The sequence below is a fragment of the Dipodomys ordii genome, unplaced genomic scaffold, assembly GCF_000151885.1.
Source record: "Dipodomys ordii isolate 6190 unplaced genomic scaffold, Dord_2.0 Scaffold18, whole genome shotgun sequence".
In the NCBI taxonomy this organism is placed as follows: Eukaryota; Metazoa; Chordata; class Mammalia; order Rodentia; family Heteromyidae; genus Dipodomys; species Dipodomys ordii.
In genome coordinates this window covers 6,982,254-6,995,027 of record NW_012267234.1, presented here as the reverse complement: position 1 = coordinate 6,995,027, position 12,774 = coordinate 6,982,254, and the positions used below count along the sequence as shown (strand labels likewise).

The 12,774-nt window shown below is 47.9% G+C and overlaps 1 protein-coding gene across 3 annotated transcripts in view; it reads right to left on the bottom strand.

The window, feature by feature from the left end:
* Positions 1 to 248: 248 nt before the first annotated feature.
* Positions 249 to 12,774, bottom strand: part of LOC105983011 (cocaine esterase-like) — a 246,879-nt gene continuing 234,353 nt past the window's right edge. Inside the window, exons 2-15 of one of the 3 annotated variants that reach the window (XM_013012738.1) lie at positions 12,537 to 12,671; positions 12,001 to 12,073; positions 7,981 to 8,127; positions 5,822 to 6,026; positions 4,505 to 4,646; positions 3,761 to 3,894; positions 3,422 to 3,680; positions 2,909 to 3,007; positions 2,528 to 2,668; positions 2,365 to 2,436; positions 1,992 to 2,136; positions 1,500 to 1,637; positions 957 to 1,029; positions 249 to 590 (exon numbers count right to left, since the gene is read on the bottom strand). In XM_013012738.1, the coding sequence (XP_012868192.1) occupies positions 419 to 590; positions 957 to 1,029; positions 1,500 to 1,637; positions 1,992 to 2,136; positions 2,365 to 2,436; positions 2,528 to 2,668; positions 2,909 to 3,007; positions 3,422 to 3,680; positions 3,761 to 3,894; positions 4,505 to 4,646; positions 5,822 to 6,026; positions 7,981 to 8,056 (1,656 nt within the window). In that variant the 5' untranslated portion in view covers positions 8,057 to 8,127; positions 12,001 to 12,073; positions 12,537 to 12,671 and the 3' untranslated portion in view covers positions 249 to 418. Of the gene's footprint in view, positions 591 to 956; positions 1,030 to 1,499; positions 1,638 to 1,991; positions 2,137 to 2,364; positions 2,437 to 2,527; positions 2,669 to 2,908; positions 3,008 to 3,421; positions 3,681 to 3,760; positions 3,895 to 4,504; positions 4,647 to 5,170; positions 5,318 to 5,821; positions 6,027 to 7,980; positions 8,128 to 12,000; positions 12,074 to 12,536; positions 12,672 to 12,774 lie in introns of those variants that run through there. The other 2 variants (XM_013012739.1, XM_013012740.1) reach the window with 2 other exon arrangements.

Below are 12,774 nucleotides of genomic sequence, written 5' to 3'. Positions count from 1 at the left end.
GATGTGGAGGAAAGGGCATCCATTTACTGAATGTAGCAGTGCATGCCTGAAATACCAGCCATTTGGGAGATATGATCTAGACAAACCCAAATTGGGGAGACTGTATCTCAAAAACAAAAACACAAGGGGTGGGATCATAGGTGAAATGAAGAGCACTTGACTAGCAAGCAGAAACTCTTGTTTCTGGTACCACCACCACCACCACCACCACAATGGAACAATCAAATAAATGACCCTTGACAGGCTTGGAACAAGCATTATGCAGGGGGTTCTTTATGCATGTTGGCTAAGTGGACAAATGAAGAAGGGACAAGTGGTTCAGCAAACGGTCGAGTTAACTATTGCTCCTTGGTAGGTGTGTGAGCCCCTCCTATTGATTGCACCTGCCTTCAAGCCCACCTCTCCCAGTTATCCCTCCCTACAGCTCTGTGTGCTTCTTCTCAGCCTCTTCCAGCTCCTGGATCTTGGTCCAGAACTTCAGCCTGGAGGCCTTCAGGGCCTGGCCTACGGCAGGATGGATGTCCAGCTGTAGGTACTGCTTGTTCTCATCAAACAGGGGCCAATGTATCAGGTCCTCGCTGTTGGGGTTCCTGTGGACACACACCCTCCCAGCAGGGCAGTGAGGGTCATTCTAAGTCCTTGGGAGCCTAGACCCAATCATCTGGTTGGGATCAAGGGGAGTAGCATAGCAGAGGGGTGATGAGGAGGGGCCTTCCTGGGATAGGAAAACAAGGATCCCTCATGCATGGCTGCTTCACCCGATGCTTCACAGAGCAAGTGCCAATATTTCCAGGCATTCCAGGTGGCCTGCATTCCAGTTTGCCAGAGTAAGGGATACTGACTGCCCTCTCTTGAATCAGAGATGCAGCTTTTGTGTAACTTACTGAGGCCCTTACAGATAAGAAAAGCACTAGGTGGACTTTAGCATGGGGAAGTGGGGCTGGGGGCATTCTCACCCATTTCGAGCAAAGTTGGCCCAGTACTTCATCATCCTCCTGCTCAGAAGTTTCTCTTCTTCAGTGAAGTTAACTGCCCAGAGGACAACAAGGATCCTGAGGTAGCTACCCACCACCCTGTCATGTTCTAAGTTTTCCATCCACCCTGTAGCCTGACAGGACCCCAGGTCTGGTCCCCTTCATTTCATCTCTACTCAGAGCCAGGCTCTTCCATTGCTCAGCCTGCCATTAATCTTCCCAACAGCAAGCTGAATCCACATGATGCTCATTTCTGGCACCCAAATCCCTTCTTTCCTCTGGTTCAGTGTTTTGAATCACTCCCATCTGAGCCCGTGTCTGGCTCTGTGCTGGGGTTGTGGGCACTGGAGCAGGCATACCCTGGAGTAGGAAGGGGCTTGGATGTGAACCCCTTGGAGCACTTGAAACTGTAAGACCCTGTCTACTCTTTGAGCTTCAGCATGTTCATTTAGAAGATGAGGGCAACCACCCCTTAGGAACAAGAGTGAAACCCATTCCAGTCCCTAGACATTGAGGAAGACTCACCCTTCCTGCCACTAAAGATGCTTCCAAAGATGAAGGGAACCTCATCACCATGGTCTGCCTTCACTTGAGGTGGCTTGATGTTCTTGAGGAAGTGGGGCTTGTGCTGGAACTCGTAGAAATAAACAGGGGCATGGGAACCTGGACGTGTGGACAGGGAGTGACATGATGCTTTACCCTCCCCACCAACAACTGTCATGCTTCCTTCTTGTTGACAAGTCGAAAGCCTAGGGAGTTCCAGACTAGAACAGACCCAGTGGGAAGGGCCTTCATGGTGCAATCATAGCGTTGGCTTTTCTAGCTGTGTGTTTTTGGATAAATAAAACAGGAGTGATGCTGTCAATTCATAGGAATTACTGAGATGATGGTCATCAAAATCTTGGCTCAGGGGCTTGGGAAAGAATTGGCTTGGAGTGGGGCAATACTAGTTTCATCGGATGCCCATAGGTCTGAGCTGTCCTCAGACAGTTAGGCCTCTATCACAGAAAAACTCACACTGAAAACTCGCTGCTTGGAGCGCAGGTATCACGAAGATGATATCTCCCATCAACTCCCAGAACCGAGTTTGGATGATTTTGGGGTCTTCAGTGTTTATTAAGTACTCTTCCTCCAGCAGTTCACCATACTCAGCAGGCCACATCTAGCCAAGAGGGACAAGGAAGAGTTAGGTAAGGCAGATACCTAGGCAAGTAGCCTCAGGATGGAGGAATAGGGCATGGATTGCACAAGGTAAAGAGGGAAATGGCCAAAGACTGGGATTACCTCATCCATAAGGACAAATATATTTCAGCCATTATTCCTGGGGCATGTCACAAGGGCAAGGCATTTAGGGTGACTTTTTTATTGTTTGCCATCCAATAACTCTCACCATGATTTCCAATGTGTTTTGTAGAATAGCCTGAATTGTCTTTCTGTCTATTTCTTTTGAGGTGCTCATGTCCTGGGAGGCAAGGGGAAAGTCTTGGGTTGAATGATCCTGAAGCTATAACCGTAACCAAACACCAGGCAAAGGGACATGGAATGGACCTCACTCTGTGGAGAACCCAGCCAAACTCATCAGTGTTGACACCAATGATGATGGGGACACGTTGAAAGTGAGCAGAGGCCAGCAGCTCCTTGGGGTGCCTGGGTAGGAAGGTCCCATCGACCACACCAGGGATCATCTTGAATGCCTGAGGGGACATTCAAAGACAGGGAACAAGTTGAAGCTTAGAAAACTTCAGATATTCATTAGTTCCTGAAACTTGTTCCTGCATCATCTCCAAATACCCACACTAAAAATTCCGTATCTAGTACTGCCTAATGGCAGGACACAGTGGTGAAGCATCTGTCTATGTGAGTTTAAAGTCCATTTACGCTTTTGCCCTGCTCCCCATTGGCCTCTTCTCCATGCCCACCTCATTCAGACTGACCTTGGTAATAGCCAGCATTTCCTCTTCACTCTTGGCCCGCAGGCAGCGCACCAGGGCCTCTGAGTCCACCTGCTCACAGGCAGACAGGTTGGCCACCATCTGGAAAGCAACCAGGCAGGGGCTGCCTCATCCTTGCAGGCAGGAGAAAGGGTTTGCCCAGACCCAGATGGGTGCAGTGCTCCTAAATCTCCCAGGGTATGGAGTGTGGGGTTGCAGGAGTGAAGTTCCCACTTCCCTGTTGCTCAGAGGCTTTGGCCAAAGGAGCCATTCCCCCTGTTTACATGGTTCTGTCTATAATGAGAGCTTCTAGGAGCATGCTTTCTAGCCACAGAAAATGTGTGGCCTCAGTAAGGCAGAGAGGTGTGAACGTTGACCACTGAGCCCTCCACAAAGCCAAAGGAAATGCCCCCAAGGTGCCTTCATGGCGCTTGTTTCTTTACTAAAGAGAACAGAGGATCTGAGAGTGAAGGATGAAGCAGAAGGTCTGGGCCAGGGATGATTGCAGGTACTCACTGAGGAGACCACATCAGAGGAACTGGAGATGAAGAAAGGAGAAAAGGCCACCCCACTCTCCATGATGGCACCATGGAAGAGTCCTTGGGACATGGGGGACACGACATGTGAGGACACGCTAATGCCACCTGCAGACTGGCCAAAAATGGTGACACGGTTGGGGTTGCCTCCAAAGTGGGCGATATTCTGTTGGACCCAGCGTAGGGCGGCCACTTGGTCCAGGTAGCCCCAGTTGCCAGTGGCATGCTGGTCTCCAGTGCTGAGAAGTGGTAGAGACAAGGGTCACAGGGCTGTCCAGCTCTGCTTGTCCCCCATTGCCCAGCTCAATCCCACACTCACCTGAAGAAGCCCAGGACTCCCAGGCGGTACTGGATAGTGACCACCACCACATCCTCGGTGGCTGCCAGCCTGGATCCATCATACAAGGAAGCCATGCCCATCACAAGTGCACCACTATGGATCCACACCATCACCTGGGACAATTCAAACAGGTGCTATGTGGCTCCCACACAGGTCAAACCTCTTTAGACCACTTCATACACTATCCACGGTCTTACTTCTGTATATTTACCCTTATGACACACCCCAGCAGGTGGTATGGTCTTTGCCTTGGCTGAAGCTTCAAGATCAATTAGGAATCCCTGCCTCTCATCCTTTAGTCTGCTCTATGTAACAAAGCTTGGCTTCACAAGTCTCAGCACCCCAGAGTTGGAAGAAAATGCCTGTCTCCCTGATAAACCTATAAGAAAATCTATTTATCCTTCACCAGTACTGGCTGAAGAGATAAGCAGTACCTAGACTTTTTGATAAACTCAAAGTACAGCCTCTAGGTACTTGATTCAGTCCCCTGGGCACAAGTGTTGAATGAGAGTACTCAGTGAACTTCAGGGCTCTAGCCGCTGACTTAGTCGATCTCCTCCTGTGTCCCCACACCCATGGGTCAGCTGCCTAGCATGGATGAGAAGGCCTTCTTGGATCTGATAGGAAAAGCCATACAGTGAGTCCTCTCTGTAGTGGAGACCAGGCTAATTATCATGCTGAAGAAATGTCTTCCCACCCAGCTGACCGTGATCTAACACTCACAGGCAGGTTAGAGCCCTCATGCGCATGGGCAGGTGAGTAGATGTTGAGGTACAGGCAGTCCTCGGATACGGGAGTGTGAGGCAAGGTCAGATTCAACAAGGTCACAGCCAGTTCTCTCATTGTGTCAGCATTTTGCAAGCACCTGGTAACAATGCGAGATATATTTACTAGTATTTCTAGTCAGGAGCTCACCAAGCTGCATGGGCTGATCTAGAACCTCCTTGTGGCCCAGGTTTATCTCTAACTTCAATCTTCCTACCTCAGTCTCTAGAATACTCAGATTATAGGTATGTACCACCATGCCTACAACCATAATAGCTGACAGTCCAGTGTCAAAGATATACCCTGGATCTGGACTGGCTCCCAGCAACCTTTAGACTCTCTGGTGTCCTGTTGACACATGACCCTTATCTAAAGTCCCTTCCTACCCAAAGCCTTCCTCAAGGTTGTTGGGGGCCTTGGGATCCTACTCCTGAGCCTGGGAAATGTTAATTCCTAGAGTTTCTATGGGAAACATTAGCTGCAGGGCTTGATAGTCACCGCTTCGCCCAGTGCCCATTCAGGCTGGAGCAGTGAAGCTGTCACCACACAGGGGCAGTATGAATGAATGGTTACACTTAGGGTAGTAGAGTATTCCTGATCACCAACCAGGACTGGGAGCCTTACCCTTCCTACAGCTGGATGCACACCATCTAGCTCCCTAGCCAGTGGCACCTGGTCCTTGGGTAGGCACAGTGATTGTGATGCTTGGCTTTTCCAAAGAGTCACCACTGTTGCCCTCTTCAGGGACCTACAGCATCCTCTGCTGGAGTCACAGGTGCACAGAAGAAAACACTTGCTCAGAGTAAAAGTGTGTCTCTGCTCTTCTTTTGAGCATCTACCATAACACTGTCCACATGGAGACTGGCAAAGTTGTTCTAGCCTCTGAACCTTAGTACTTTTATTAGAAGAATGTACATTATGCTTGGCGCTGGTGGCTCACCCATATACTAGATACTCAGGAGGCTGAGATCTGACGATTGCAATTGTAAGCCAGCTTGTATAGACAAATCCTTGACTCTATTACGGAGCAAAAAAGCCAGTAGTGGAGGTGTGACTGAAGTGACAGTGGACTAGCCTTGAGAGAGTAAGCGAAGCAAGATCTGGAGACCCTGAGTTCAAGTCCCAGAACTAGCAAGCATGCAAGCAAGCAAGAAACACATGGAAAATTTCCCCAATGCAAAGGGAAACTGGCCGTGAGTTTCAGACGGAAGCCCTCAGTCTGACCCAGAGCTCTGTCCTACCCCAGACATCCCTGGGCTCCCAGGGAGAACTTACATGGCTGGGTAGGAGGTGGCATCCCTCACACCACTCCATGGTTCAGGGGGCTCAGGAGGGGCAAACCGCAGTGGTCCTACAGGTGGCTTGGCAAAGGGAATGCCCAGGAAGGTGTGCACTCCCACATTGGTGTCATTCACATGGACAAGGCTGCCCCGCACCTGCCCGGTGTGTGTGGTTCTGATGGGGCTGGCTCGGTCCTGGCCTGTGGATGGAGAGATACATATGAGGGTTGGGTGTGCCCCATCACTGTGGCTCCTGTTATTTCTTGCTACTCACAGCTCAGCTGGGCAAAGGCCTCTGATCTGCAATGTCTTCCTATACTTCTTACCTGTTACACCAGCCCTCCCTCCCCAGTCCTTCTGAATTCTGTTTATATGCAATGAACACTTTGCCTAGTGCCTACGGATGAGGTTGAAGGTTGTGAATTCTATGTGTATGCTAAAAAACAAAACAAAAAAACAAACAAACAAAACCCAGATCAATGTGTTTAAGACTTAGGGAATTCAATGGTTTTGAAGAAGCCAGGATTGATGGTATAAAAAAAAAGTTCAGATCCATTTATTCCCCTATGGCTCGTTAATTGCCATTAGCCCTCTATGCCAGATAGTCTAATATCCTTATATTGAAAATATTCAGAAAAATTTTGGAGACTGTTTTGACCATGTACAGAATTTTTTCTTGCTGTTCCCTAAGTAATATAGTATTGCCATATTGCATGTACACTGGTAATCTAGAGTTTTTTTTTAATTTAAAGAATATATACTTAGGGCCAGTGCCGGTGACTCACACCTATAATTCTAGCTACTCAGGAGGCTCTTACCTCCAATTAATCACTGGAAGTGGAGCTGTGGCTCAAAGTAGTAGAGTACTAGTCTTGAGCAAAAGAACTCAGGGACAGCACCCAGGCCCTGAGTTCAAGCCCCATGGCTGACAAGAAAAACACACACATACAAAGAAAGTATATATGCTTAGATTCTATAAAAGAGCATCTGCACATTTTGGTATATGCTGGGAGGTTTTGGATTTTATCTCCCTGAATAGTGAGGACAACTCTATGTGAGTGCAAGCGTAATTCCTATTTTAAATGAGAGTCATCTGGGAGGTCCAGGCAGATCTTTCTCCCTGAAAGGACATGGTGATCTCTCAGAATTTAGTCAAGAGCAGACAAGTGAAGGAGCCAGACAGTGGTAGGTCGTGGGTGAGGTGAAGGGGGACTCTTTTGAGCAGATCAGTTGGAAGAGTGTTGGAGGATATTGTTAGATCCCTCTCCAAGAACTTGGGGTGAATGGGATTGAGGGTTTCAAACACACACCTAGGTATTGGGCCCTTTTGACGTAAGTTCCTGAGAAGGGCTAGGAGATCACAAAGGGCACATGCTTTTTGCCCTGGAAAACAAGTCATAGCTGTGCCCGTTTGTCAGGCCTCAGATGCCTCTTATTTCAGCTTCTTTTTAAATCAGGGGATGGTGTACCTCCAGAGCTAGTAACTTTCTGGGGACCTCTTTGGAGGGTGCCTGCGTGCTTCCAAAGACCAAAGGCATTGTAATGGAGGGATAAATGATTGCATGAAGATATTACTATTGTCCTTAGAAGCACGAGAGGAAAAGTCCGATCCCCAGCTGCCCAGTTCTCAGATCACCCATCCTGGCTCTTCCCAGTCCTCCTCACTCAGCTGTCTACTCATTATCTCAATCACCAGCAGGCCCAACACTTTCTCTCTCTGCTTTTCAGGTCCACACTAGGTGCTTCGGACCTGTTGGGAATGCAAAATTCCCATACTCTTGTTTGTTACCACAACTGGCTCCTTCCTTTGGAAGGCTTGCTTGCCCAAATCTCAGGCTTTACCTCTGAACATGTGGCTTAACTGATTCTAGCTCCCATCACACCTTCAAGAATTCCCACCTTAGCAGGGTGCCAGTGGCTCACGCCTATAATTCTAGCTACTCAGGAGGCTGAGTCCTAAGGATTGCAGTTCAAAGCCAGCCTAGGCAGGAAAGTCCATGAGACACTTATCTCCAATAAACCACCAGAAAACCGGAAGTGGTGCTGTGGCTCAAGTGGTAGAGTGCTTGCTTTGAGCTAAAGAATTGAGGGACAGTACCCAGGCCCAGAGTTCAAGCCACATGACCAATTAAATTAAATTTAAAAAATTCTCACCTCGGACCAAGAGGAGGGGAAGCAGAAGACCACAGGTCACGGTGCTCAACCATGAAGAATATCGGTCCATCCACATGGTTTGCTTGCTGGCTTGTGTCTGTGGTAGATTTGCTAAGGATCAAGCTTCATCTGAGGTGGAGTTTGGACCTACACGGAAGTAGGCAAGGTGCCAGGTGGGTGTTGTAGGAGTGTGGCCCTGAGTAGGCAGAGATCATAGGAAGAGAGAGAGTTCAGCAGGCAGAGCATGATCACCTCTCTTATCTGCCTTCCATAAAGGGAGACACAACTCTGATCTAGAGCCACTGCATTCCTTCAGAGCAGCAGGGCTTTTTGGAGGAATAGTATGCTCAGTACCCCAGAGAGGCTGAGTGAGTTTATCTTTGATGGGGTGGAATAAATTGTTTGAGTGAAGACAGTGCCCCTTGCTGTGTCCTTCTTCTAGGCAACTGTGCCTCTCATCCTGAGAGCTCCTCTTGGCCGTCGGGACTTGTAGTTTACTGGATCCCTTCAAGGGTCCCTCAAGCCATATAGTTTGGGTTCTTAGGGTCTCTGTTTGCCCTTCTCCATCCAGTTTTGGCTCTTTGAAATGTACACGTGAGGAAGTGGCGCTGTAGCTCAAGTGGTAGAGCGCTTGCCTTGAGCTGAAGAGCTGAGGGACAGCGTCCAGGCCCAGAGTTCAAGTCCCACGACCGACCAAAAAAAAAAAAAAACAAAAACAAAACAAAAACCCATGGGTTGAAATGTACACGTGACTGTGGCACTTCCACAGGTCTTCTGTCACCTGCTCACTGAGCTCCAATCACTTATTCTCTGGAAGATCATGGAATAAGAGCCTGCTGGTGCTGCAGCCAGGAACCAGGCAGAACTCTCTAGGCCTCTGGTGCCTTGGGAAGGCAAGGTGTCACCAATTGATTCTGAAACATCCCAAGGGCTGTGTGGATGGAGGAAAGTAAGCCTGGGTGTGGGAATGGCTACCACCCTGACTTCCCAAAGAAAAGGTGTCAAATCCAACCTCCAGGTAGTCTATAGCACCCCCTAAAGCCCAATCTTTGGCTCTGTAGGCCATCTCAGAGGCACTCAGAGCTCAGCAATGTTGCATTCCCTCTTCGAGCCTTTGTGGGAGTAACTGCAGTTACTGAGGTCTGAGTAGCCAGCATAGTGAGACCACTGCTTCTCCTTGACTTGACCTCTACCCAACTAGCAAGGATACAGGGGTTTCAACGCAATCCCATCTGGCCCAAGCCATGGTCTCAGCTTCTGCCTGAATAGACGTCTTTTTGTCCTTCATTCTGACTCAATTAATAGCTGGGTTGTTTAGCTGAGGGACCCAAGCTTCTTGAAGCTCAGTGCCTTTTTTTTTTTTTTTTTGTTAACTAGGACATTACCACCATTCTTCCTAATTCCACCACTGCTGTGGTACTTCCGCATAAAGATCCTTATATGTCTTGCCCCTTCCCACGCCATCATTCAGACACCCTGGCATTGATGGTGGCTGAGATCAGAGTAAATTTCTAGAAAAAAGGGAATTGAAGAGCCTCAGAAACATGCGTACATGCACGCACACACGTGCTTCTGTGTACATAGACAGAGACAGAGAGATAGAGACACAGAGAGAAGTTGGAAACAAAGCTAAATGTGAGCTCTACCACAGTAAATCCATACAATCAGATTTTGACTCATAAGCCCAGTGAGCAACAGGTACCCTCATCTATGGTGGAGAAGCCAAATGATGCAATCATTTTGCAAGATTGTTTGACGTTTTTGCTTAAAAGTTAAATGCACACTTATAATTCTACTCTCAGGACTTAACCAAAACTTAAATTAAAAATGCATATTAGTATTTTAAAGTATGAATGCTTGTAGCACAGAAAGTCAAGTCAGAAAATATCCATAACAGCTTTATTTATAACCTAGGCGTGGTGGTGCATGTCTATAATCTAGTACTTCATAGGTGGATGCAACCAGTTTATGAGTTCATAGCCAACTTAGGCTATAACAAAAAAGAAAAGATAAATAAATTTAAAAATGGAAGGATTTTGAATGTGCATCAATTTTGAATGGATAAAATACGTGCATGTCTGTGCATCATATCCAGACTGCCACTCCACAGTGAAAGAAAAGACCTATGGCTTAAATCTCAGAAGTGAAGTGACAGAGTCCATCACAAAGATTCCATTTATACCACATGCAAAGAAGGTGAACTACAGCAGCAGAAGCAATCAGATGATTGCTTTGAAGCAGTGTTCAAGGTAATGACTGACTGTCAAGGAAAATGAGAGAAGGCTTGGGAGTGAAGTCAACATTTTCCAATTTGATGATGTGGTAGGTGTATATGCTCCATATTTACTTAGGTTTACTTAACTGTACAACTAAAAGAGATTAATTTAATTACATGTCACCCATACCTCTTGGACTGAGTGTGCAATTCAGTGATAGAGCTCTTGCCCAGCATGCATGAGGCTCTTTATGAGGCAAGGCTTGTTGGGAGGTATTAGGTTTTGGGGTCATTGTTTTGTGGGAGGAATTGATGCAGTTCTCATGAGCCCCAAGGAGTTATAGATTAGCTTAAAGCAAGGCTACCCCATGGAGTTGCCTTTTCTGCACTTGTCATTTTGTTTCCCACTTCTGCCATGTGGTGGTGCACTCCAACAGGCATTCATGAGTAGCCCAACAGATGGTGGCATCTTAATCTCACTTCTGCATTCAAAACCAAAAGACATTCTTCTCTTCATAAGACTCAGCATCAGAAATGTTCTGATAGTCACAGAAGATGGATTAATACTCTTTCTCTAAATTATACTTGTGTGTGAGGTTGTTTTTCCCTTCTGTGATAGGAGGCCACAGTGAGTAGATATCATATTTAAAGCAGAAAGCAAGTCCTCACCTCAGCTGGCACCTTCATAAAGACTTCTTAGAGCTGTCAGTAAATCCCTGTGTGGTTTAAGCCACCAGCTTGGGATATGAGCTATTAACTTATGACCCAGTAAAGAAATTTGTTTGGACGTGCTTATGATACAGTGGGTGAAAGGGACTAAGACACTGTGCTTCTGGTGTTAAGATTTTCAATTGGGCCCCTAGGGAGTATGAGGACATGGGTAATTTACTTAGGGATGGACATGAGTTTATTACCCATGTTTGGAAAATAGTCTCCAGAGGACCTTGCTAAGTCATAAGGGAGGAGAAGGAACACGAGAGAAGGGGAGTAGACACAGGTGACACGGAACAATGTAGAAGGTTTTGTCTCCCAATCACAGCTTCCTGGGGGGAATTTAGAAACATACAAGGGTTCCTCCTAAATGTTGGCTGAATGGACGGATGTGAATTTTGGAGTGAATTTCTGCTCCTCAATGGGTGTGAGGGGTCCTTAGGCTCACCCCACTTGCATTCAAGCCCATTCCTCCCCGACACAGGCTCCTACAGCTCTGTGTGCTTCTTCTGAGCCTCCTTCAGCTCCTGGATCTTCTGGGGCAGGGTCTTGGTCCAGAACTTCAGCCTGGAGGCCTTCAGGGCCTGGCCCACGGAAGGATGGATGTCCAGTTGCAGGTACTGCTCCTTCTGGTCAAACATGGGCCAATGGAGCAGGTCCTTGCTGTTGGGGTTCCTGTGGGCATGCCCTCCCATCAGGGCAGGTGAGGGTCACTCTGAGTCCTGCTGTGTCCAGACAGGAACCCCCAGAATTTGATCAAGTCAGGCAGCCCAGCAACTCCATATGTGGGGAATGAGGAGAAATTTTCCTGATAAGGGAAAGCATTAACTTCTCACATAAGTAATGGCCTGTGGCCTGTTTTCTCCTGTCTTAAGAGGCAGGCTCTCATAGTACCATAGAGCTACAGCGCCCCCTCCAGGACACTGAGGTTAAGAGACAAACCATTACCCACATGTACCCTCTCAGAATGGGTCCTAGGCTTGTGAAGAGGGCAGGAATTGAATTGTGGCTATGCATGCTCATGAGGCAAACACACACAGGGGAGCACTGGGTAGACCCCACTATGGTGAAGTTCGAGCAGGGTGTCTACTTACCCATTCCGGGCAAAATTGGCCCAGTACTTCATCATTGTTCTGCTCAGCAGCTCCTCCTCCTCAGTGAGATCAACTACAAAGAGAATGATGGTCCATTTCCTGGTCATGCCATTCTGGTGTCCAGATGGGCTGTATCTTTACTACCCAGTTGTGACCTGATGCTGGGCCCCCAGGCCCTCTATCTGCACTCAGGTCCAGACTCTCCTATTGTTCAACCTGCTTTTACTCTTTGCAGCCTTGGGGCTGCATTTGCTCTGTGTCCAGAATTCCTGTCTTCCCCTGACCCTGAGAAGTCCTTTAGAAACAATCATGCCTTTGGAAGGCCCCTGCTCAGTCCCTACGCCAGACTCCAAGGTGGGATGGAGCAAGGTGGAGAGAGCTTAGGCTGGAGTGGGGAGGGGCTTAAAGTGATTCAAACCCCCTGTAGGCTTTTGAGCTGTAAATGGTACATACCAGATCCAGTCTTCTCTTGGCAAGCATTTCCTCTTCTGGACAGTGAAGATAACCACAGCTCTAGGGAATGAGAAAAAACTCACCTTGGGTCCCAAGAAAGGATCTGAAGAGAAAGGGAATCTCATCGCCATGGTCAGCCTTCACACAGGGTGGCTTGATGTCCTTATGGAAGTTAGGTCGGTGTTGGAACTCATAGAAGTAGACAGGGGCATGAGGTCCTAGGGGTGTGGAGAGGCAATGACACAGTGTCCCTTCACTGGAGTTGCCCTTCCCCATTCTTTTTTTTTTTGTCGGTCGTGGGGCTTGAACTCTGGGCCTGGG